We start from the raw sequence: 25767 nt of genomic DNA, 5'->3' as shown, positions 1-25767 counted from the left end.
GCTGTTTGTAATCATGCATTCGTCATTGAAAGTTATGAAAAATTTCCAACTATAAGGTAATTGCAACCAGACAACACTGTGCATGTATACATAAAGACATGGATATTAAAAATGAGAATATATTTCCCATTAAAAATATCCATATACTTTATAAAATGCTAGTACAAATGTTTAGTGCTAATTCAAAGAAAATAATGACTTTTTGGCAGTTTTGGAAAAAGTGACCCATCAAAGTTCCACAATAACGGCATTAACAGATAACACTCATCAACTGTCTGCTTCAACACATACAAAACAATGGCACTACATTTCATGATTTCTATTGTTATTTTAACAATTAATAGTAGTGCACAACAATACACGTGTATTGCATTAAACCATCACAAAATTACTCTTTCTCTCTCTATTGTGTTTATAATGAATTTCATCTTATTGTGAGAATGCTGTGCTCTTTCCCAACCAGCCTGCCTATGAAAATGTAACTTACTAAACAGTAGCCTGGTTGTTTAATTGGCTAAGTGCACATGCTAGGACTGAAGCTGGTATTGAGGATACCATTAAATATGCCATATGCATTTTATTGCTAACTGTAGGTACCTCTCCATAAATTAACTTCCTAAACTTCTGTGCCAAGTAGGGAGGACCCAGGAACTGACCTGCTCTATCAAATTGTGTCCTTAAGCATGGTGGTAAACACTGCAAGCAGGTGACTGTTGGCCTGATCAGTCTTCCACAGCATCGTATGACCATGGCAGTGAAGCGACTGTTCTGCAGAGCTGGATAAGCTCTGTTCCCAGACAGGGAAAGATCAACACTACAGTCATAATGCTAATACTCAGCCTAGATTTGGTCTACATTATTAAATCAAAAAAGTTAAATTGCTCAAAAAAATAAGGTGTTGTGGAGTTTACTACAAGGTAGGTTTTACTGTATATTGATGAGCACACTGAGGTATAGATGAAGAGGCTGTCAGAGAAAGGGAAGGATAGAGAATGTAAAGCATGCACTTCTTGCACACAGGCCATCTGAAGTTTTGTATCCAAATCTATCATTGCATCTTTTAAATTTCAACAGTTAATATATTATTTCAAACATATATTTACAATCTTAAAACGAATGTTTCAGTAAACTTTGAAACTAAATTGTGATAAACTCTGGATATTGGACAGCACTTTTCAAATACTTAGTAAATCTACAGTACTGTGCTTTTAGCACAATAACAACATTACATGGGAATTTAATTTCTTACAGAAACTTCTAAATTACAGAAATTTCTAAATAGTGTTCATGCAAGGAAAGCAAATTCGCTGTGCTCCAAAAGGCTAGTTATTTCATACATCACAAAGGAGTCGGTCAAATGTTTATAAGTGCCAAAACAGGGATAAACCCACGCTGGGTTTTCTGAAATAAAAGGCCTGATACCCTGAACACAGAATCACTCTGTAATCCACAGTGGAGGATTTGTTCATTTCAGGACTGCTTGTCTCCCTCTTTCTTCAGACGGCTGTCAAATAGACAACAGAACAAAATGTTGTCACTTAAGCATCCAAGTAAACAGGTAATAAAAAATGAAAAAAAGTTCAGTGTACTGTGGGGTGACACATTTCACAGTAAACACAGCTTAGTTGCTTTATGGGCACTAAACGTGATCCGTGCATGCTACTTTAAAGAAAATTTTTTTGAAATCTTTCATCAAAACATCTTGCTAAAGGCTTATTTACTCATGCACTCTAGAACAGAACGTTAATGTGGTTCACCTGTAGTAGTCTTCTTGGCTGGGGAGAGGAGCACTATGTAAGTGTGCATGTCCATGTAGCCACTGCTGCTCCAGTGCCAGCCTCTGCAGCTCTGCTGACTGTGCCTGCATCGCCTGCAACTGATGCGCAGCTGACATCGGAGCCAGGGGTCCTGGTAACTCTCTGGGGAATGGTGCTCCTATTAAAGAAAGACACAGAATATCTTACTTTGGTTACTCTTCCCTCAAATAACAGAGAACTATTTCCTACCGTGGGACTGTAATGTGTATGTAGATGCTGGATGGTCTTGTGAAGTAACAATAAAGCAACAACAGGTTGACAAACATTATTGCATTACATTAGGGATGTACATTTCATCCATTTTGGCTCTTTGAATAATAAAAGTCACAACTGATTATTATCAGCAGCAAAAGACTGGCCCAGACAGAATCTATAGACACATTTTAAACTGATTTGGAGGGGGATATTCAATGTTTGTATTAATATTAAATTATATACAGTATAGTATACAGTTCAAAATTTTGGGGTCTGTTTTTTTTTTTTTTAAGTATTTATTACTTTTAAATTAAATTAAATTACTCAAGTGACAGTAAAACAATTATAACATTACAAAAGATTTACATTTCAAATAAATGCTGTTCGTTTGAAGTTTCTATTCATCAAAGAATCCTGGAAAAAATGTATCACAGTTAACACACAAATATTAAGATGCACAAGTGTTTTCAACATTGATAATAAATGTTTCTTGAGCACCATATAAGCATATTGGGATGACTTCTGAAGAATAATGTGACTCTGAAGACTGCAGTAATGGCTGCTGAAAATTCAGCTTTGCAATCACAGAAATAAATATCATTTTAAAATACATTAGAATAGAAAAGTTATTTCAAATAAAATAAATCTTTGATCAAATAAATGCTTGTTGATCTTAAGAGACTTTCAAAAACATCTCACTGACTAAAATATAAATATAATAAATACATTAAATCTTAATCTTAAATATTAATTCCACAGAATGGATTTAAACATGGTTAAATGTGTTAAAAGGAGCTGAGAGTACTTCATTCTTATTGGCTGCTGAAAGCTTAATATTTAATAAAGAAGCATGCAAGTAATGGAGATATGGCTAATTAAAGGGGAGGGTGTTTCAATTCTGCTCAGCAGTGGACATGGGCTACGTTTGGGCCTGGCTATATGAGTTGGAAATGTTAATCATTCAGAATTAAAGGCCCGTTCACACCAAGGACGATAACTATAAAGATAACGTTAAAGATATAGTTTTAAAAATCATTCTCAATATTAAAGAATAGCAGAGTCCACACCACAACTATAACGATAAAGACAAAGAGAAATGATATCATTGGAATCACTTTCAAAACGATTTTTCTCAAGCTGATGAACATAAAAAATGGACAGCCAATCAGAATCCATCCTGCTGTAACGAGCTCAAGAATTTAAAGCGGCAGACGAGCGTGTGCTTAGAATAAACAGACGATATCGTTTGCTGGTGTGGACGCTAATATCGTTATCTTTATAGTTATCTTTTTATGGCACTTTTCCACTGCATGGTATGGCACAGTATGGCTCAGTATGGTTCACTTTTGGGGGGTTTTACACTGGGTACAGTACTTGGTACTTTTTTTAGTACCATCTCGGATGAGGTTCCAAGTGAACCGTGATGTTACCAAAACATGACGTGTAAACTCTGCTGATCACGGATTGGCCGGAGAGAATCGTCACTACCTGCGTCACTGAACTTGCTACACAAACACAACAGACCCGCTAGATTTAAATCATCACAGCCAGCGAAGTATCGAACGCAACTGTTTTGAACGAGCGCAGCTTTTTTAACAACCAAAAATGGCTGTTTCGTGGTCTGTTGAGGAAGTACAGACGTTCCTCTCGTTGATAGAAGAGGAGCGGATCCAGCGAGAACTTGATGGGGCGGAATGAAAACGTTTTTCAGGAGTCGCGGCAGTAGAGGCGGCGCAACTATAACATGTGAATAATCCCGCCCACTCTAAAGCGATACTAACTGCAGTGGAAATGCAAACCGAGCCGAGCCGTGCCGTACTGAGCCGTGCCGAGCAGAGTCGTACCACGCAGTGGAAAAGCGCCAATAGTTATCGCTCTTGGTGTGAACGGGGCTTAACTCTGAACTTTCTTTTATCCTAAAAGTGAAACAGGGAGTCTATTTGGTGACTCACCAAACAGAGGGTGGCGGAGCATTTCATGCTCATGGGGTAACTCACTGAGTAGGGGGTTGGAGATGGCACCAGGTGGGTAGGGGAATCGTGCCAGAGGGGGGCCAGCAGCCAATGGGTCCACCAGAGGATGAGGCCCTTGGCCTGAAAGACAAATACATTGACATTTCCATTTACTTTCTTGAAAAAAATGTGATCTAGAGAAGTTCTCACCTTGGTTGAGAGGGTCCTGTTGGTGCAGATGAAGATGGGAGTGTATATGTGAGTGTTGGTGGTGGTGTGGTGTAACATTGAGCATCTGTAGCCGTGCAACAGGGTCACCAGCAGCAACAGAGGCCATCCTTTCAGCATGGAGCCGTTCAGCTGTCAAACGCTCAGCATAGATGATTTCTGGCCGAGGGGGTGCCGCTACGCTGCGGTCCATGGCTGGGTGGAACTGGGCGAAGGGGTGAGGCCCAGCCACATGAGGCAGAGGCAGGGCACCATGGCGGGCAAAATGCTCCATGGGATTTGCCGACGGATTAAGTGGGTTCTCCAGCTCTGGCGGTTTCACCTCAAATCCGGGCTTCATTCTTTCTCGGATCTCTCTCTCTCGAAGCTCACGAAGCTCTCGCTCTCGAAGGGCTGGGTCTACTGCATAGAGCCCTGGCATGTGATAAGCCAGCAGGTGCTCACCTGGCCCAAGCTGCATGAAGAAAGGATGGTTGCGGTTGGTGGGAGACATGACGTGGGGGCGGGCGTACTCGCTGAGTGTGCGGAGGGCTGGAGTGTCAGGGCCGAGATATGGTGGAACTGCAGCCACAGTGGTGGGGGGAGGATGTTCGAATGACGGACGGCCCGGTTGCACATGGGCAGCAAGCAGGTGTTCCCCTATTCGGCCATCGTGGGATGAGCATGACGCACGCTATGTGAAGAAAAAAAAATGTTTTATGAAAAAACAAAAAAGGTTTTATATTATAACCTTCTTTAAAGAGAGATTCTTTATCAAAATAAGTAAAAAGTGATTTTAAAGAGAAAGGAGATCTGTGACTGGCAAACTATATTAAATACATTTTTGTAAAAGGATAAATCTCATAAAAGCATGTTGGGGACATATTTCACCACAAAAGCAAAACCACAAAAAGTGGTTATTCTTCTTTGCAAAGATTTTTTTAAAATTCAGTTTTCTTAATTAATATTATATTCATTAATTTATTTATATTTAAATTCAAAATAAATTCACAAATTAATAAAAAAGCATTAACTTAAAGATAGTAAAACAAATACTATAATGATGTATAAATACTTTATAATTTAGTTTTTTTTCTTCTTTTTTTGCATTACAGTACTTGGCATGACATTTTTCACATTACAGTAAGAAGAATTTGAGGGGAAACTGCCATAACAATGTAAAAAAAAATAAACTAGCTAGAAATAGTTTAAGTAAACCATAGTTTACTTTTTTTTAAGGGTGAAATATGTCAAATTCAAACGTAAACACCACATATACTTACAGAGGCTTTATCAGAGTCTCTCTCCCTTTCTCGCTCCCGCTCTCTTTCTCTCTCCCTCTCCTGCTCTCTTTCTCTTTCCCGTCCCTGTCGAGCGCTCAGCTCTGCTTCTCTTCTGGATCTTTCAGCAGCTTCCTCTCGTTTTTTGGCCAATTTTGAGGAGGCCAATGGGGTGAAGTACAGGTCTGTGCGAGAGCAGAAGTTGTAACCTCGGTTGAGGTGTTTAATGAATCTGCAATTGACAAAACAGAATTTACTATGTATGCTGAATATGTGCTATGTATGCACAGTTATTAAAATAAATGTTGCATCTTAGTGAATGGCATTTTGAAATGTTTTCAAAATGAAATTCAATTTCCTTAATGATAAAAAATAAGTAAATTTAAGATACATTTTATCAAAATCTTTTTGGAATATAAAAAAATATTTTAGACTACTACATTGGGAAAACTTATATATATATATATATATATATATATATATCTGTATATTTTTTTATTTAATAAATATTTAAAATTTCAAATATTGACATATGTGATCGCCATACCTTGCTGACTGACTTGCATGACTGGGTATGTCAACCACTGTTGGTACTGGAGAGGGACTCCTGCGAGGCGGAGGTGGGCTATCGCACTCTTCCTCCTCATCAATTGGTTCCTCTTTGATATGAGCCTGTCCAACAGGAGTGCTTGCTGAGGAGGACGTGGAGGGCTGATGGGAAGGGACGGGAGAAGTGTAAAGAGGGAATGAAGCAGTGGACTCAGGAGCAGGACGATTTTGTGGGAGCGATGGTTGAGAACTCGCTGCAGCTGGAGGGGCACCACTGGTATGACATTTGACCTGCTGGCTCTGTGACTGAGTCAGAACGGAAGGTTGAGCAGGGTGATTTTGTGGAATTATATGCAATGGAGGAGGTTGGGAACAAGGCAAGTGCTGCGAGGGCAAGGAAGCAAGCGGTTTTAGAGCAGGAGGTGGAGGCAAATTGGGGTGGATTTGCAGGAAATGGGGTGGAGGTGCAGAAAGGTGAGGGGGCTGCTTGTGAGAAGGTGGCATTGGAGTGGTCGGAGGGGGCTTGATTTGGGATGCTGCTGTAGGGGGAAGAGGAGGAAGAGGGCTCTCTCTTTGAAGGTGGAGCGGTCTGGAAGCAAACCCTGATGGCTGATTCACGCCAGATGAAGGATTCTGCAGCTGACCTGAATTGTGCTGATAATGGAGCGGCACAGGAAATGACTGCCCCTGCCCTGGACACTGCACCTGCTGAGTCAAGGAGTTTGAATAAGAGGTGGGGGCTTCGGGTCCCCTAGGACCACTTCTGAAAGTGGTTGGAGATGGAACCTCCTGGGAAACCTCTACGGATGGTGCCTTCGAGGTGGCGGTAGAAGCTCCAGGTGAAGGTGCAGATGAGGATGCAGGCAAAGAGGGCTGAGGAGATGGTGGTGTTTCAGAGGGGGCATGTGTTGTGGGTGTCGCAGCAGGCTGCTGGGGTTGGGTTTGTGGGGTTGGGCCTGGTGCAGGGGGTGGTGCTGGGGAGTCCGAGTCACTTTCGTTGGCCTGCAGGGGACTGGCCAGGCTGGGGGAAGAGCTGCGGTTGTCCTGATCAATGTCTTTAGTGTCGCTGCTGCCATCATCATTGGCACTGCGGCTATCTGAGCTCTCGCCTTCACCCTCACCTTCTGATGGAGAATCAGGACCCTCCTGGGTTAGAGAAACACCGTTTAAAAACTAGACGTCATGGCAGAGCTATATGGTATAGACATTATTATTAGCTACAGCCAATAAATGGCCAATATTACAATTCTGTATTATTTCGTAAAAAAAAAAAAAAGTGTATGTAGAAGTGAATTTAAACATCACAACATTATAATGTACAGTATGTATTCATAATTCATTATAATATATTATATTATATATATATATATATTGTGTGTGTGTGTGTATATATATATATAAATATAATATATATTTATATATATGTTATATATATATAAAAAATTTATATATATAACAGTGGCTCAGTCCCTCCATCAGTGTGAGTCTATGGAATTTTTTCTACCAGTTTTATCATCCGCCATGTAAAAATCACATGGCATGATCACTTAGCCAAGTTTTTAAATACTTAAGACTTTATACTCCACTAACGAGATAAAACTGAGTTTCCCTTACCTGATTCTTGGGTCGTTTCATGTTTTTCCTTTCAGGCTCATCAGCATCTGGAGTTGCTGACTCTCTCTGTCTTTTCACACCCTTTACTATAGATGCCTCTACTTTTATCGTCTAAAGTTTAATAAGAAAAAAAAAAATCGAAAATGAAAAGGTTAAACAACACAGAAAAGATAAACACACAGCTGTGCACTTTTTGCGAACTTTAAACTGAGTAGGTTCCTTTTTATCACTACCTTGTTAGTCTTCCCAGCTACTCCATTCTTGATATCAGAGCTGGAAGCCCTGGTTGCCATCGCAGTGGAACTGGCTCTAGGGGACTGTCCATTAGATCGCACATCCTCGAGGGTGGGAGACGTGCCCCTGTCGGGACTTCCGGTTGGTCTGTTGCGCCCACTTCGAAGAGATGACATCTACATGTAGAGACACAGGAAGACTAAATTAAAGGGTCATGAAACCCCAGACTACTTTTTCTGAATAAGCGGCCGGCACAAACGCGATTCATTCACTTGGTGAGCATAACCGTTTTTACAGCTCCATGACACAACCCGTCAAAAGGCTTATATAAACGCCACAGAATAAGCCTTAAAAGTTCTGAGGTGCAACAGCGTGTTCATATATATGTTTTTGATACAGTGTAAATGGCTGTGCATTTATTTGTGTTTTTAATTCGATGGGAGCTAAATGAAACTGTCAGAACGCTAAGCTGTGTGTGTGTTGTCTGTCTCCCCTCTTCCCCCTCCTCCGCTCCACTGCGCACCACGCCCACTTTTTTAGCATTTTTTAAAACTGTGGTGAGAACTAACCAGTGCTGAAATGGGGGGTTTCATGACCCTTTAAGCAAGCTACTCTTTACATCACACTGAGCACAACTAATGTGGAAGATAGACCTACATGTGGTGGCACCCGGCTCCGACGGGTCTTCATCCCATGTCTGACTCCCTCTTCCTCTTCTTTGACAGGTTTGAAGAGGTATGGCGGATCTGCTGGTTTAGGAACAGGTGGCAGGCGCCGATGCTTGCTGAAGTGAGAGTGGCAACTAGAGCACAGCAAGACATTGTCTCTCCCTCCATGATGCCAGTCTTTGGAGTCTGAAAGAAACATTTGTGTGAGACATAATGAAAAAGAAGACACATACAAATTCAAAGTATATTCAGAAGTCAGAAGAGTTAAAAGGCTGACGGTTAACGTCAAAGTTAATTGATGTCTGCAACCTATTTTACTTCTGTAATTTAACATATTCTACCGTTCAAAGTAGGGGTGGGCGATATGGCAAAAATATCATATCTCGATTTTTTTCAGGAAAAATCACGAATCACGATTTTATCACGATTCTTTGTCATGTTGGTTTTACTATTTTGTAAGTTGTCTGAGCAGTACAACCATACTAATTAAAAACAAAGTCTTACAAGGTAACAAAATATAAAATAAAAAAGAATGGCAGATATTTAGGCCAAAGCGGGCGAAGATAAAAATCTTTGTCATTATTTTATCTTTGTTATTAAAAAATAAAAACAAAGATACACATTACAGATACACATAAAACAAACAGTGCTTTATTTTTCAGAGACAGGTGTATTTAGCAGTAGCACTCAAGAAACTGAATGAACAAATATAAAAATAAAACACTATATACACTTCACTCTATAAATTATACATTGATTCTTATTAAAGCAACTGTATTAAAGTTCTTCAGTCAAGAGCAGTGACTGATTTTTCTCTTTGTGTTTTGTTGTTTTATTAACATTAAAGGGATAGTTCACCAAAAAATGAAAATTCTGTTATCATTTACTCACTCTCAGGTTATTTTAAACCTGAGTTAGGTTCTTTCTTCTGTTGAACATAAAAGTTATTTTGAAGAATGTGGGTAACCAAACAGTTGCTGGTCCCCAGTGACTTCCATAGTATTTTTTTCCTACTATAAAAGTCAATGGGGACCAGCAACTGTTTGGTTCCCCATATTCTTCAAAATAACTTATTTTGTGTTCAGCACAAGAAATAAATTAATACACATATGAGAACATGAGTAAATAATGACGGAATGACGGGATGAACTTTCCTTTTAATGACAGGCGGCAACATGTTTAGTACTATTAGTCTGCTGTTACTTTAGGAAGACAGGACTTGATTATATCCATCAGGAATTGTTTGGATTGTGAAAATGGGACAAACATTTCAACAAATTATAAAGTATAAACAGCTTTCTCAATATAGCGGCTATATACACCACTGGAGAAGGGTGAAAAACTTACTAGTGGTTAGACAGTGACTGCAGGCTTGACCTTTGCCGCCCTGCTCACTATCCTCACTGTCCAGATCATCTTCACTCGCTGAACTAAGTTCCACTACAGACAGGGAGACAGAAAATACAAAAAATAAATTGACTTCTTGTGGAGTTACTTCCTTTAAATTATAGCTATATCAGACTTGCTATCATGTTTTGAGAGTCTGCAATAAATGAACAGACAAATGGTGCATAGTGCTGCACTTACTGGAAGAAGTGCGAGATGTTGCATTGGCTGCAGCTGTCGCGTTGTGAGTTTTCACTTTGCGAGACACTGGCTGCCTTCTCTGCTGCCGATGAGGTCGTGACGCCAAGGCTTCAGGAGTTTTCTTCCAGTAGTAGTAGAATGTGATTAGCTCACCCTGAGATGACAAATGTGTTTTAAAAAACAAAAGACTCCAATTTGACAGAAACTAACACACATTTAAGGGGGCAGTCGTGGCCTAAGGGTTAGAGAGTCGGACTTGTAACCCGAAGGTCGCGGGTTCGGTAGAGATTGTAGGTGGGTGGAGTTAATGACCAGCACTCTCTTCCACCCTCAGTACCACGACTGAGGTGAGACCCTTGAGCAAGGTCCCAAACCCCCAACTGCTCCCTGGGCGCCGCAGCAAAAATGGCTGCCCACTGCTCCGGGTGTGTGTTCACGGTGTGTGTGTGTGTGTGTGTGTGTGCGTGTTCACTACTCACTGCTGTGTGTGTGCACTTAAATGCAGAGCACAAATTCCGAGTATGGGACACCATACTTGGCCACGTCACGTCACTTTCACTTATAATTAGATTTCAATGGCAGGTTTCCATACCGTTTTCTTACTAGGCAGCAGCTCCTTACGGATCTTAAAGAAGTTTTTGCCATACTGTCTGAGACCTTTGATAAACCGTTTCTGTAAATGAACATGTTAACAGATTGAGAAATCTTAACTTTGACTTTTTGAAAAGTTCTAGTATCACACTTCTACATTCCACTATAAATTACCAGGCTGTATCAGTGAAAAATGTCAAGATAGAAGTGAAAAATACAGTTAGAATCAGTTTCTCACCACTTCATCTTCTGACCAGCATTTCTCAATGAGTTTTGGAACAGGTTTCTTCACCAGACACTGCAGGGCTTTGGCTGCATCATATTGGCTTTCATGGAGCTGTGCACAAAACACAATAGAATTACATAACTTAGTTGCACAGCAAATAGTTATAGTTGAGGTAAAAAGTTTATATTGTCACTGCCTTCAATGCAATTACATCAAAGATCATAAATTACAATCGATATTCAATTATACTTACAATAATTTCTGAAAAATGCTACAACAAATTGAATTCATTTGAATTCAAAGGAATGAATGATCAAATTGTATTTTATGACAAAACATAGCACAACCACAAAATGATAAGCACTGACCGTATTTAAAGCATTTAATGTGGTATCATCCCGTGAAGCTGCAAGGCAACCATCCTCTGTTGAACCTCCATCACACATCCCTGCAAACGCTGCCATGCTCCTGTTTATTCAGAAAACACGGTACAAAAATGCAGAAGGTTATGGTGAATCATACACCATCCACCTCAGATCCCTTTTTAGACATACCCTTAAAGCGATTATGAAGATAAATGTAAAACAGTGAATAGGAACTGGCATCCAGCCAAGCAACCATTACCTGGCAGCCCGTAGGTACATGAGAAGGTCACAGTCATTGACCCCAGGTGCCCACACCAGCTCCTCATTTTCTGTGACGGACTCTGTTCCATGAGCAGGTGTCGGCTGTAATTCAGGTAGCTTGGCCTGCATATGACAATATAACGAGGACAACAGAATTTATTTAAGGACCTTTAAAGGTACACTCAGTAAATATGTTTTGTTAACATTTCAATTTCTCCCACTACTACCAGTGGTTGTGAACTTTCAGTGTAGCTGTTGCCACTTCACTTTTATCAATAAAACTTTTTTTAAATTCTCAAAAATTACTGACAGCGTATTTAATGCACTGCATATCTACATGACTTTGTAATAATTGTACCTGATGACTTGGTCCCACTCTAATCTCTCCTTGTGTGCTGTTCAGCTGCCTGAAAGACAAAATATTATTTATTAGTTGAAATATGGCTGTGCAAGTGCATTAATCAATCAGTACATTAAATTTTCAAGACTGAAGCAATAAGCACAGCTAATATTTCTCAGGTAAATACTAAAAAATTATGCCTGTAATAAACAATACATGAATACAAACACCATATTTAACAGAAATATACTATAATATACTATAACAGAAATACATATAAATATACTATAAGTAGAAAAACTTAGTCCATATCACGTGAGCCGTTTCATGTCTCTGTTCCACCCTTTTAAATCGCCTCCTTTCAGTGTTAATCATAAAATGTGATTTGCCTATCAGCAGTCGTGATGATCAATCCAAATCCCGCCTACATTGCATATCCAGCCAATCAACGTCCGACTGCTCCGTTCCCTCCAAAGGTTATATAAACGGGGGCTTGGACGTCCACTTCATATATTTACACATAAATCATTACATTGCTGCGTGCAGAATCAAACACAGTGCAAATCAAAATCAGTACATTGCACTTACAGTGTGATATGCACAAACGCCGTACGCTATCTAACGTTTATCATTTAGCGCGAAAGAAAATATTATGCTAAAAACAATTTCCTGCACAAATATTTAATGTACAGAACAGACGAACAAAACTAATTTGCAAGAGCAGCACCGCGTTCAACATGCATTACATACTTAGCGGTCAACAACAGTATCTGCACATCTGCCCCATTTTATCTCGTCAGGCTCCTAGCTGGCCTTTGCGTGTGTGGCCGAGCGAGACGAGCTGTCAAGTTCAAAATCATCTCGGTTCGCACTAGAATGCAAAAGTATTCACGATGTTGCAAAAAGCGCTGGCGCGCGCAAAAGCATACATCTGTGATAAAAAGAAGCAACAAACCTTCGCGGACTGAACAGGTCGTCCATGGCAGAGGCTGTTTCGCTAGTGTTTACAGTTTGTTTGCTGCTGCGGCGGCGGCTCAAAACTATGCTTTCCTCTATTTCATACTACTCAAAATGGAGGCTGCGCTGAGTATTTTTTCCTCAGCGCAGGCGATGACCTCAGTGTTCACGCACAGCCTACTGAGATCCCCTTCAACAAGCATAACTGAGCATGTGCCGCTGCAGCCAGCGCTAATGGGATCATCTACGTGTCCGCTGTCTATGGAGATCAGCTTCAGGGAGATGTGTTTGGCCATCCTCCCGTGTCAGTAATCACATACGAATATGGATGTCTCAATAAATTTAACCACACTAGTCTTGATGGCATTCCTTTGCATCTTTGATGAAAAGGCACCATGCACGAACAATGAACAATAACAATCTCGTCTTGTTATAGTCTGTGGGTTGTAGGATATAAATACAGCCGTGTCTGTTTAGATGGCTTCATACATCTCTACAGCTTTACTGTGAACAAGAGGGCCCGTGAATCTGATGAAGGCAAATACGTTTCAGTTTAATGTTTATATTAAATAATAATATTTATTATTGTTGTTTTATTATTATTTTACCTCAATGGTTTTTTTTTCTTCTTTTTTCACTTATGTTTGGGGACCAATTCTCACTATTAACCACAACTTTTGCCTCAAACTCCTAATTTGCTGTGTATTAATAGTTATTAAATGTTAGTATCATACATGCTAATAAGCAACTAGTTAATAGCGAGAACTGGTCCCCAAACTGCAGTGTTACAGTTTATACATTTATTTTCTAATTTAAAGGCTTTATTTTACCACTAGCTTTGTAATATACCCTTTTAAACAGCAAAAAAAAAAAAAAATGTAGAAGTGATATGAACTGTGACGCTGTCCTGATCTGGAATTACTTCACAGCCATGCAGTTATAGAAAACTAACTGTCAACCATTGTGGTATAAAAAAATGAACAGTTCATCAGAATCAAAAGTTCGTATTTCCGTCTGCACAAGACATGCTCAAACCTGCCCAAAACAGGCAAATGGGAAACTATTTAAATAGCAATACAACACAAAGGCCTTTCATTAGTTGAGGAAATGTTTTTATTTTAATAGTATCCACTATCACAAGCAAAGACCTCAGGAATCTGCTATGCAGCACTTACAGGAAAATACTGTTTGCTTTTTTTTTTGCAATACATACATCATCACGCAAGCACATGTAATACTCATCCAAATGGACACCATCACAAAGTTTATGATGCTTTTTTCTGTATGCTTGATGATATGGTCCCTGTATCAACCCAATCTTTAGTCATAGCAGATACTGCTTTCTGTTGGTATTGCCACATCTTGAACTGAACTATTAGTACATTTACTGTAGGAGGGTAAGTAGTTCTAACTGTACTGTTGTGGTCTCAGTTCAGTGGATTTCTGAAGTTCTTCCCAGCAAACTGAGCTTTATCCCCCAGTTCCTCTTCAATTCTGTGCATGAAGAAAACAAGCAGGAATGCAGAAAAAGTGAAACACATATGCTTATTTATGCCTATATGTTTAGAACCAAAAATATTTATATTCTAATAGAATTATCTGTAAGCTTACCTGAGGATCTGGTTGTATTTGGCCAGACGCTCTGAACGACACGGGGCTCCTGTTTTAATCTGAATAAGAGCAGGAAAAATAAAGAGTCAAGTACCTGAACATGAGTAACCGTAAACTGAAATTACAGATTTTTATGATTAATCTAAAGCACATCCGCTACCTGTCCAGTGCACAGCCCCACAACCAGGTCAGCAATGAATGTGTCCTCTGTTTCCCCGGAGCGATGACTCACCATCACACCCCAGCCATTGGACTGAGCCATCTTACACCTGCAGGGTGGGATATTACAAATAATTTGAATAATTTTATTAAACTATAAAGAATTTTTCACTGGGGTTATAAAGTCCACACTGAAATTCTAGAAAATATATAGACAAAGTGTTATTCTTTATATATATGTGGTATCAAGCATTTGATCAAGCATCATTGTACCAATGTAGGATTAGGGTTTTGAACTCACGCTTGCAGAGATTCAGTAACACTTCCGATCTGGTTGACTTTGAGCAACAGGCAGTTGCAAGCCTTGTTCTCCACCGCGTTAGCAATGCGTTTGGGGTTGGTGACAGTAAGATCATCTCCCACCACCTGTATGTCTGTGCTGTTGGTAAAATTGGTCCAGGCCTCCCAATCATCTTGATCAAAGGGGTCCTCAATGGAGACCACTAGAGTAATGATAAAAACTATTTCACATCTCTGCGTCTGTGCTCAAAGAAAAAAATTAGGTAATGTAATTAAAAAAGAGAGCAAATGACTGATGGATACCTGGATAATCCTGAATGAAACTTTTGTAAAGGTCAGCAAGCTCATCGGGGCTGATGTACCGATTGGGGTCATCGGGAGACTTGAAGTCCAAGTCATACTTTCCATCACGATAGAATTCAGATGCCGCCACATCCATGCCAATCACAATCTCATCTGTGTATCCAGCTTTACTGATGGCACTTTTTAACAGCTCTAGGGCTATTATAAGCAAACAGCAACAAATAAAAGTTATAAGTCATTTCAGCTGTATAGTCTCAATCAGAGTGATTTGTTTTTTCAAATACCTTCTTGGTTTTCCAGGATGTTTGGTGCGAATCCTCCCTCATCCCCAACGTTGGTGGCATCCTGGCCATATTTCTCCTTAATAACATTCTTCAGATTGTGGTACACCTCTGCACCAATGCGCATGGCTTCCTTAAAGCTACTGGCCCCGACTGGCAGAATCATGAATTCCTGCATGGCCAACTTATTCCCAGCATGTGAGCCACCATTGATCACATTAAAAGCCTTTAGGAAAACAATAAGCAAAATTCAATAGGAGCATAACAATATTTTACCCCATAATTTGCTTTTCTACTTTTATAAAGATTAAAATAGCAAAAAAAAAGCAAACAGGTAAAATGTCTGTAGGGCTTAGGCTACTTCTAAAATCTGAAATTATTTATGAGGACAAAGCTGGTCTGCACTTAAATACCCTCTTAAAATAAAATTGCATTATCTCTTTGAGCTCAATCTAATTAATGATATATATAGCTATGAAACATTTTCAGTCACATGACACTTTTCCTTATTGTACAGTTTCAAATACAAGACTGTTATGTTTCTCACCGGCACAGGCAAGATGACCTCTGGGTTTCCAGCAAGGTCAGCAATGTGACGATACAGAGGAACACCTTTATCTGCAGCTCCTGCCTTACACACAGCCAGGGACACACCCAGGATGGCATTGGCACCAAATTTAGCTGATGTTCGAAACAGACACAGGAATTAAAGGACTATGACTAGACACAACACGTAATATTCACACTACTTACAATTTGGGAAACAATCAATTTTGTGTTTGCATTTGGCTTTTTTTGTGAGAATGTTTTCAAATGTAAACTACTACTGTTCTACTGTTCAAAAGTTTAGGGTGTATAATAATTTTTAAAGTTTTTGAAAAGTTTTGTATGCCCACCAAGGCTGCAATTATTTGATTAAAAATACTGTAAAAACAGTTATATGGTAAAATATAGAAAAACAAAGTTCAAAAGGAAAGAATTTATTTGAAACAGAAATGTCACATTAAAAACATCTTTACAGTCACTTTTGATCAGTTTAATGCATCCTTGATGATTTAAAGTGTTAATTTCTTTAAAAAAACTAATCTTACTGGCCATCTAATCTAATCATCTAATCACTGGCTTACACTTTTGAACAGTAGTGTAATTTAACTGTTTGGGTAATTGGGTGTAAGAAACTTAAAAAAGGAGAACAACCGTTAAGGGGAAACTATTTTAACAACCGCTTTCCTATTGTTAAATGCGTAAATATTATGATTTACACTTGTTATCAGTTCCGTCCAGTTCCAGCATGAACTGGTCAATCTTTTCTTGCTCAACTACAGGAATTCCCTATGTGACAGAGAGAAAGAGAGCAAGACAGACAAAAAATATAATTAACAACCCAACAAATTTACAGTGACTACACTGGTTTTCTTTTGTTTCAGTATAACATTCTAAAATACTCACCTGGCTGATCAGGGCAGGTGCAATAGTTTGGTTCACATGCTCGACAGCCTTTGATACACCTACATTACACAGAAAAACATGGACGATATGAGCAATATTCTACAGGTATATGCACAAGTTATTGTGGATTGAATGGTGCTGCAATTAGACACATGCACATCTCTACATTCCCTTGCTTGGTTTATGCCACAAAGCTTTCGATTACAAATTAGAAAAAATCTGAAAATGTCAGCCAAGCAAAAGCCTTAAACAATCTGATTTATTCCATGCAAACATTGTGCACTAAATAATATTGAAGTACCACAGTAAAGATTCTTGCATTATTCACTGATCTGAATCACATGCACAAGCATTTCAGATTTTACATAATTTTTTCATAATGAATAATTCACACCACAGAATTCGACACTGGGTTGACTAAGTTGTGCTAATTCAGATCCATCAAACCAAAAAAAAAAAGTTTTCTCAATAGTTCACTAGGGTACCTGTTAACACCAGGCTGAACCCAGTTATTAATCAGTACATTTAATAAGTCCTCTTTTCCAGTCTAATAGAAAAAAAAACAGAGCTGGGAAAGAGAAACATTCCTGTGTTCAGTAAACAAATCTAGCTCAACACGTCTTGGTTATTTCCAAAACAATTAACAATATATTCTGTAAAACCAGATGAAATGTGATTTCTAATGTCATTCTGAATTCATCGGAAACCTGAAAAAGCAGAGTTACCTTTGCCTAGGTAACGTGACTTATCATTGTCTCTCAGCTCCAATGCTTCATAGATTCCAGTAGACGCTCCACTAGGGACAGCAGCTCGAAACAGACCTGTTTCAAAGCCAGTAGATGAGTTTTAGTTCTGCTTGTAATGTCAGTACACAAAACCATCTCAGTTTAGTTTTCAATTTAGAAAGGAATGTCAAGGGGAATCACCTTTCTCTGTGTAGAGGTCCACCTCTACAGTGGGGTTGCCCCTAGAATCAAAAATCTCACGGGCATGTATCTTCAGGATAGACATCTTTCTTAAAAAATAAAAAATAAAAAAGATCAGATTAGAAGGTAAAGGGGTCAGCTTCTACTGCAATGTTTATCTCTACAAATCTAACCACACATCTAAAGGAGATTTCAAGGAAACCTGAGAACACCATCTGCCCTACTGTAATACTACTGGCCCACAGGGTCACTTTGTCAAATCCTCTTGCCTGCTATTAGGCCTAATCATTATTGAAAGGAAACATCTGCATGAATAAATCCACATCTCTTTCAAGCAAATACATGGTTAATAGCTTTAAAATATGCGCACAGTGTATTGAAGATTGTGCTATCCCTTGGGGCATCATGAGAAACTCTATGTCTAATTAGATTAGCAGCCGTCAGTCACTCTCTGGTCATTATGCTGTCAACAGAAAAGCTTACTGAACTGGTCTAGAAGTTTTTGCATACACATAATACAAAATTATTTGTTCAACTGTACAGTATTATTTATGAGTGCCAATGGCGAGTCTCAAACTCAGTCATTTCCTTCCTGGAATCGGATTTCTTTCTCGTATAGTTTGTTCTGCAAATATTTAATCCCATTACAGTGTGTGAACATGAGTGGGCGTGATGGAAAGCACGACTCATCACGGTCTTCACGTGCTTATGCACGGTGACTCTCATCCAGCATTTTATTTTATGAGAACTTAATGCTTTCTGTCTAAATATCTGAATATTAGCGTACTGAGATTGCCTGGGACTAAAGAAAAGCCTGATAACAATGTAAAACAAATGTGATGCCAGCTAGAAGATGGTCACAATAAAGCGGATATTTGTAAGTCCATAATGCAATTCTTCTTACCTCAGCGATAACGTATAATTAAAGGACAAGATGAAGAAATCAAGCTTTCATTCAAATTCACAGACACTGTTAGCGGCTCTGGTTAGAAATGCTCAGCGTGTGCTCGCTCTCAGAGGAAAGTAAACTCGCCCATAGGGGGAGAGGAAAAGACTAGTCAAGGGAGAATGGCAGTTGTCTTGAAACATTTAGTGCGGAAATGGGCGGAGCTTCGCGGCCGAGAAGTTGACGGATATACATTTTTATTGAAACTCTTCTTTTTTTAACACTTCATAGTATATTTACAATTTAATGAATAATAAGATTCTGGTCAGGAGTAAATTATTGTCCAGAACGCTACCGAAGGGGACGGTGTTATCACGTGTTATGTGTTACTTTTTTCAACGCTGCTTAGGCTTGACCAATCAAAGTTGTTGACGATTAAGAGATTTAGATATAATTATAAAATTTAATTTAATAGCGATTGCTTTGAATTGTTTTCATTTATATGACAGGTAAAATCTTTGGAATTAATAGATTTAATGCTGTATAATCGATTATATAGAAAAGTAGAAATGTCTACAATAAGATAAAAACTGTCTGAAATTTGAATGCAGGTCAATGGAGAATTCGGCTTTCTGAGCAGCCATGCGCTCCCTTGAGGAAGAAACTTTTGTCTCATAGGAAACGGTGATTATCTAGCAATATTTTCCACCCATTGGGGGTAAATAATATGATATATTTTTTGCGTTCTCCAGCAATGCAACGAAATGTATTTTTCAGAATAAATCTGATTATATGCCATGATTTGATATAGATAATTTATTGTAAATTATTTGAATTTTGAGAATGTAGAATGTTCAGTGTTTTCGGAATCTTGCTGAGACTTGAAGCCCTGGTCTTACGATTTTGTAGAAACAATATAGAAGCAATATAGTTTGCCACTGTATTTATGACAGATTAGCAAAAGGATGATGCACAGTCCTACTGGGCTAATCTGCTGCTGGAAGAAATTTATATAATATCTCCAATTCAAAATCTCAGATTGTTAAATCATTAACCTTCTGCCATATTCTTGTCTGTGGGGAGAATGTGATGCAACAACAAGAGGCACAATAGAGTGTTTGTGTGCTGGAGAATCCTGGCAACTCATTCCCTTGGGCCAATAATCCCTCAGGTCATTGCCCCCACCCGCCCTCTTCCATTCCCTCTTTTTATCCAGCTCTCTTTCCACCTTTCGTCTCACACACATACACTTCTCAAAGCAGCCAAGTTAGTTTAGATCAGTTTCACATACAGGTGCGTATTTTCCCTCATGCAGTTTGTTTTGTGGAAACGGTTGATGGTTGATGTTTTGTTGCTTCTTTCAGGTACAGGTTTCTCAGGAGGCCTTTCTAACAGCCAGCTGATCCCTGTGTTCCTCCATTCTCTCACCTCACAAATAAGACCTCAGGGATCTCATTAGCAATCCACACAGGTTTGTGGATATAGTGAGGCATTGACCTGTTGCCTGGGTTACAATGCAGTCCCCGTGTCCCAGCAAAAAAACTCCTGCTAGACTTGGAATTCTCAGATCCTTTGTTCAATGCACAAAGATGCATGTTCTAAATTGTGATTATTGACTACACAAGTAGTTTAAATAATTATTTATTATGTGAATCAAACAGGCAGTAAAACTACAGAGCCCCATATATACAGTATTTTATTTTTGTTTAAAGAAGTATTATTATATGTGCATCAAATAAACACACACACACACACACACACACACACATATATATATATATATATATATATATATATACATACATTAAAAACAAGATCTGCAGATTCATGGCCAGAAAAGTGAACTGTGCATAAATCTATTATACTGTACTGACATTTCTTTACCTGCTCTTTTTGAAGCTGTCTATGCAAGTGATGCTACTGATCCCTGAAACCTGTTTAGTATGCCTGTCCTGAACAGACCTTTAGCACAAGTACTTCATTGTCCCAACGAAACCTTAAATATAGCTCTAAATCCTAAAAGCACAATTTAATAGTGCTTTTATGACAGCATAGGGAGTGGATCCTTATTTTTATAGTCAACAGTCTTTTGACGAAGTGCCTTTTTCCACATATATTCCAGATTTAAGTTCAAATGTTACAGGTGGGCAGACTTCTTACTTTCTCTTCATCTTTAAGTTATAAAAATGAACACAAGCTCACACTGCCATTTGAACTGATAAGCCAGTCTGAATATAACCATTAAAATGGTCTAAATCTATAAAAACAGACAATTTGATTCCTACTCAAGTCTTTTCAATGATGTTAAACATTTTTGACATTGATAATCTTGCATAATCTTTGTAAAACAATTATTTAACATGTATTTGTAACAATTTATCTAACATGTTTTCTGATTATGTCTTTGAGATTATTAGAGATGATTTATTTTTAATGTTTTTTACAGGCAAATAAGTAAATAATGTAAAAATAGTGTAAAAGGCATATTTATCAGCTGGGTTTAATTTCTGCTGTTTTCATATTGTCTATTCAATGCCCCAGTGGAGTTTATTATCAGTGTAAACAATGTAAATGATCATAGGGGCACACAGAGGACACATTTACTGATTGCTGAATGTCTTTGTTTTTTACAAATCTTATCTAATGATGAGCACTGGAAAGGAGAGTAACACTGAATAAAAAGGAGAGAAGGCTTATTCTAGTTTGTTGCCCTAAAGTCTGACCCAGAACTGAGGATGGGGCGTGGCCTTTTTGAAGGTTAAAAGCTTGTCTCATTTGTGTACTCAGAAACCCTGAGGCACTTCCACACTAAACTAACCAATCACAGAACACAAGACACACCTGCTCTTAGAAGAAGGCCAGGGATTGGTCCCAGCATAAAAATGACACCTGGGCAGGGCTCCAAGGTGTACCTGAAAACCTAGATGTTTTGTAGGAATAGTTTCTTCGCTTCAGGAGCTTTTGGAGATTGTGTTTCTTCTCGTGCTTGAGACTCCATTACTATTGTCTATGCATCTTCATCAGGTAGCTTCAGACCGGTTCGAGAGGTCTGGCCTAACATGGAAGGAGCAATCATACCTTTAACAAGTGGAAGGACCAGGAAGTGATCTTCCTCAGCTAAAGCGACGCTACGACACAATGGCATCTCTTGTCCATGACTCCATGCTGAATGACGGCAAAAGGAATTCATGGGGTAACTAATAGTTTTTTTTTTTTAATACGTTCAACAATTTGACTAAATTCATTAATTGCCAAAAAAAAAAAAGTCTTTTGTATTTTCATGTATTTCAGTTAATATGTACATTAGTATATTTTACTAATAGTAAATGCAAACTATTAAAAATACAATGAGGTGGAAACCAATATAAATTATATTTCAGATAAACACAATCTTCCTTACGTTCTTTAATGTAAAAATCAAGTATGAATTTCAGGATGAAATGAATCATTAAAAGATTTGTGAAACATAAAAGACTATGAGTGCCCAGCATGTTAACTTTCACTTCCGTAATGTGTCAAACCTGTTTGATCAGTTTAAAACAAAGGGGTATGAAGTAGAATATGTAAAGCATTAAAAGAAATTATGTTAAATAATGAAACTAACATTTTTAATGTTATAATATTGAGGTGTATTTTACAAATTAAACATGAATTAGACTTGCATGTGAGAAATTGTTGAAAGACTTTTAAAATTGATTGACACATGGACCCACGCTCTGATACAATCTCATACACACCATTTTTCCTGTATTAAGATTAGATGTTTTTCTTGTTCTAAAAAGGTACAGGGAAGAGAAAATATGGCCTGATAAAATTTATATATTTAATGTTACTGTGAGCTTTGACATTAACAATACAGCCAAAATTTAAAAACTCACTTAGCTTGGTTTCAGAAGTAAGCGAATTATCTAATCGAACCTTATCTAATCTATTGTACAGGTGAGGGGTCAGTCAGGTGCACACTCGGGTATAGGTGACAAAGATCAGCCATTTTGATTAGCATGACTAAGCGCTTTCCTTACCACCTATGTGGTGTGGCTGTAATGGGATTTGGAGGCTGTAGACGCAATTTTGTTTTGATGAAGGTGCGACCAATTAGTCAAACTCTCCCAGGTCATGGAGACGTCTCAAAGGTCATGGTTTCCAAGGAGGCAGACCTGGGCATACACCTAAGAAATAAACTTCTGGTGTTACAATGTTTTCGTTCTTTCTAATAATAGTTGTGAAGAACATGCGTAAGTGCATAGTGAAACTGGAAGTGGTCCAGTCTGAATGAACATGTACGGTAATATGCTTGCATCAAAAGCCTTTGGGGTCTGTTGCAAGATTAGCAGCATGTAAAGGAAATATATAAAGCTATAAATGAAGATAGGCCTGTCAGGAAAATAGATAATCATTAACAAACATCGTACAATGTCTTACTAAAATACAGTAACTCTCATTTTATAGTGACAGAGAAAAGCATAGAGCCCTTGGCTCCCCTCATGTTTCATGCTGAACTGAAAACAATTAGATGGAACAAAAATGGCAAACACTGGATGCCAATCTCCATCTTACAAGGCAGTTTTGGATGTTATATCTTCTCTAATACTGCCTGGTAATGATGCAGATGGTCCTCCACGGGCATCGTTAAAAATACTTTGCATCTGGGTGTGGACATGCAGACTATGCAAATACAAGCACATACAAATACACAAAGGAAAATATGTCGTGGTGTGATGCCCATTCCTTGGCTGGATCATTTGAATATTATGATGCAGAAGAAGTTCGTTCATTGTCTCTAGGGTACATCTTACCCGGCAGTGCTTGGCTGTTCACTGATGTTCTAACACTGTCTGGTAACGATGCACTCTGGGGGCTCAGTGACCATGACTTTAATAGAAAATGAACATGAAATGCTTTCAAAAAAATAAAATGTGATCAAGTATGGAATGTAGCATATTTTGACTTTAGAATGTGTTTAAATGCTCTTTAATAAATCAAGTTAATGACTTAAAGCAGGAAGACTGGATGAGACTGCTTGATTATAATAAAAGGAAATATAATTAAAAGAAGCCATCAGTAAAGTTCTGAACCCCACCCTGTTACGTCAATATGCCTTCATGAATGTCACAAAAGTAATTCCTCCATACTCGCACACCCTCTAATGTGTAATGTGCCATTCAACGATCAGTTCATCCTCCTTTTCTTGCATCTTATTGTGTGCATGACACTTGAGATCTGTGTGACAAGCACTAATTGAAGTGCACACAGTTCACCTTTCCTGTTCGCCGTGCCGAAGAGGATGTAATGCCAGTCAGTAAAATTTGAAAAATGAATTTAAATAACAGATTTAAACTATTTAAATGTGTATATATATTGTGATCAGACAATATCTATCAGGCAACGTTTACTTTCCACAAAAACTTGCAGGGCAATAGGTAGCCACACATTTAGGACTGCTTTTATTATTCTATATATATTGCGAGATCAAATGTATGTGGATGTATAAACTCAGACAGCATGACTTAATCATCAAATGTGCTTTTTGTGGGGTAATAGAAACAGTTGAACATGTAATATTAAACAGTCAGGACCGCCCTATGGATGACATTAAAATTCTCAGAGTGAATCTACCTAACTAAGACGTCTGCTTGCATAACGTTTTATGCCTTATTTTTGTACAGTCCTTTTATTACATTAAACTTTCAGAGTTTTCATAAAATATACTCTCTGCTCTCTTGATTCTCCTGTACAAACCCATGGCCACATGGTGGTGTCTTAACAGTACGAGTTTGGGTTCATTATAGAAAAATGTCTTTTTAATGTTTACATTCCTTTACATTACACCAAATGACACACAGAAAGGTTATGAATTATTTGGCAACCAGCTTGAATGTAATTGGAGATGACAATCATGATTTGTTGAACACAGTCACACTGCATTAGTTGCTTATAGATTTGAAATGCTTTCTTTGGAACAGAATTAGAGAGAACTTGATTATACAATTTCTCTTATCTCAAATATAGAAATAAAGCGTACTCATGGCACAGCACAAGGTCACCCACAGAATATGCAGTCATAGATCATTGTGACTTTTCTAACTCCTGGCAGTGATGCTAATTATTAAATATTCAATATTTAAAACTATATTGAATACATGTTAGGCAAAGAACCTTAAAAAGGGTTAAACACAAATAGCACACACAATGTGGCCTAGCAGTGACTTTTTTTGGCAGAACAACATCAGTTTGAACTAATATCACCATAATCCTGGTTTTCTGGACAGATGTTTCATGATCCAAGACTTCAAAAGATTTTTATGGAAGCCCACATTTCAGAGTGCAGCTATCCTGGATTAAGCTTAATCTGTGTCTATGGAAAAAAGTAAACAAAGCCATAGAGGTTATGATCCACAAAATCCTATTATTGTTGGAGCCTAAAAATGGGTGTTTGTTGTCTATGAAGTTAGTAAACAGATCCTATCGAGAAGGAGTAGAATAAATGTTAAAATTTTATCATCTGGGAGATTGGGAAAATTACCAGACAGAAAGAAAAATAATTTCTCTCTTCAGTCTGTTCATTGTCTCTGTAAAATGCATGAAACACTCTTCTTTATAAATAAAGATATGTATGATTTGTAGACTAATCTGACGGATGTTAAAAAGATTCTGCTACACATTCTGTTAATACATAATACATTTAGTTTTTTACAATTAAACTGTTTCTGTTTTATATGTATAATACATCTAAAAAGATACTAGAATATGAGTTAAAAAAAATGACTGTAAAGACTACATACTACGAAACATGCAACTAGAAAAATACATTTATCTCCCTGTCCATGACTTGTATTTTCCAAAAACTGATTAAGCACATTTTACATAATGCCCTCAAGGTATGTGAAACACTGAATATCCCCGAAAAAAACTGAAAGAAATATCAATAAAGCTCTTACCAGGGATCACATAAAAACAATGCCTGACTGCTCAATTGATCTCATAGCAGGTTAACTTGCATGAGAAAATC

The 25767-nt window shown here is 38.2% G+C and overlaps 2 protein-coding genes across 6 annotated transcripts; both read right to left on the bottom strand.

Moving 5' to 3' along the window:
• Window positions 1–18: 18 nt before the first annotated feature.
• Window positions 19–13096, bottom strand: LOC107721179 (arginine-glutamic acid dipeptide repeats protein-like). 5 transcript variants are annotated; one of them, XM_016529057.1, is made up of 17 exons: window positions 12842–13096; window positions 12315–12422; window positions 11905–11953; window positions 11545–11669; window positions 11289–11388; window positions 10933–11031; window positions 10696–10776; window positions 10104–10257; window positions 9864–9956; window positions 8506–8702; window positions 7848–8024; window positions 7615–7725; window positions 5999–7146; window positions 5455–5683; window positions 3965–4865; window positions 1758–1935; window positions 19–1504 (listed from the first exon to the last, which is right to left on the bottom strand). In XM_016529057.1, coding segments are annotated over exons 2-17 (3678 nt in total). In that variant the 5' UTR covers window positions 12317–12422; window positions 12842–13096; the 3' UTR covers window positions 19–1470. The 5 variants fall into 5 exon arrangements, with proteins under 5 accessions (XP_016384543.1, XP_016384547.1, XP_016384544.1 ...); XM_016529061.1 differs by lacking the exon at window positions 12315–12422 and having other exon boundaries at window positions 4010–4105; window positions 4175–4865; XM_016529058.1 differs by lacking the exon at window positions 12315–12422 and having other exon boundaries at window positions 3965–4105; window positions 4175–4865; window positions 12842–13095.
• Window positions 13097–13933: 837 nt separating this feature from the next.
• LOC107721178 (enolase-like) lies at window positions 13934–18922 on the bottom strand. The gene is made up of 12 exons (XM_016529055.1): window positions 18777–18922; window positions 17873–17961; window positions 17672–17767; window positions 16947–17005; window positions 16760–16829; window positions 16045–16178; window positions 15501–15723; window positions 15217–15414; window positions 14915–15116; window positions 14615–14723; window positions 14455–14513; window positions 13934–14337 (listed from the first exon to the last, which is right to left on the bottom strand). Exons 2-12 carry the CDS (start codon window positions 17955–17957, stop codon window positions 14271–14273), a joined length of 1302 nt encoding a protein of 433 aa, XP_016384541.1. The 5' UTR covers window positions 17958–17961; window positions 18777–18922; the 3' UTR covers window positions 13934–14270.
• Between the last annotated feature and the right edge of the window lie 6845 nt (window positions 18923–25767).

Source organism: Sinocyclocheilus rhinocerous, unplaced genomic scaffold, assembly GCF_001515625.1.
Source record: "Sinocyclocheilus rhinocerous isolate Xijiao unplaced genomic scaffold, SAMN03320098_v1.1 scaffold2106, whole genome shotgun sequence".
Lineage (NCBI taxonomy): Eukaryota > Metazoa > Chordata > Actinopteri > Cypriniformes > Cyprinidae > Sinocyclocheilus > Sinocyclocheilus rhinocerous.
This window is presented reverse-complemented; position numbering and strand designations above follow the sequence as displayed.

Excerpts from the sequence above, each read along its gene's own strand:
- LOC107721179 (XM_016529056.1), bottom strand. The coding sequence starts at position 12,867 with ATGGACGACCTGTTCAGTCCGCGAAG. Across the intron at positions 11,954-12,841 it reads GACCTGTTCAGTCCGCGAAG|GCAGCTGAACAGCACACAAG; the intron begins GTTTGTTGCTTC and ends TTTGTCTTTCAG. Across the intron at positions 4,866-5,454 it reads GAGACTCTGATAAAGCCTCT|CGTGCGTCATGCTCATCCCA; the intron begins GTAAGTATATGT and ends TTCTTCACATAG.
- LOC107721178 (XM_016529055.1), bottom strand. The coding sequence starts at position 17,957 with ATGTCTATCCTGAAGATACATGCCCGTGAGATTTTTGATTCTAGGGGC. Across the intron at positions 17,006-17,671 it reads GTCACGTTACCTAGGCAAAG|GTGTATCAAAGGCTGTCGAG; the intron begins GTAACTCTGCTT and ends TGTGTAATGTAG. Across the intron at positions 14,514-14,614 it reads TGGGGCTGTGCACTGGACAG|ATTAAAACAGGAGCCCCGTG; the intron begins GTAGCGGATGTG and ends GCTCTTATTCAG.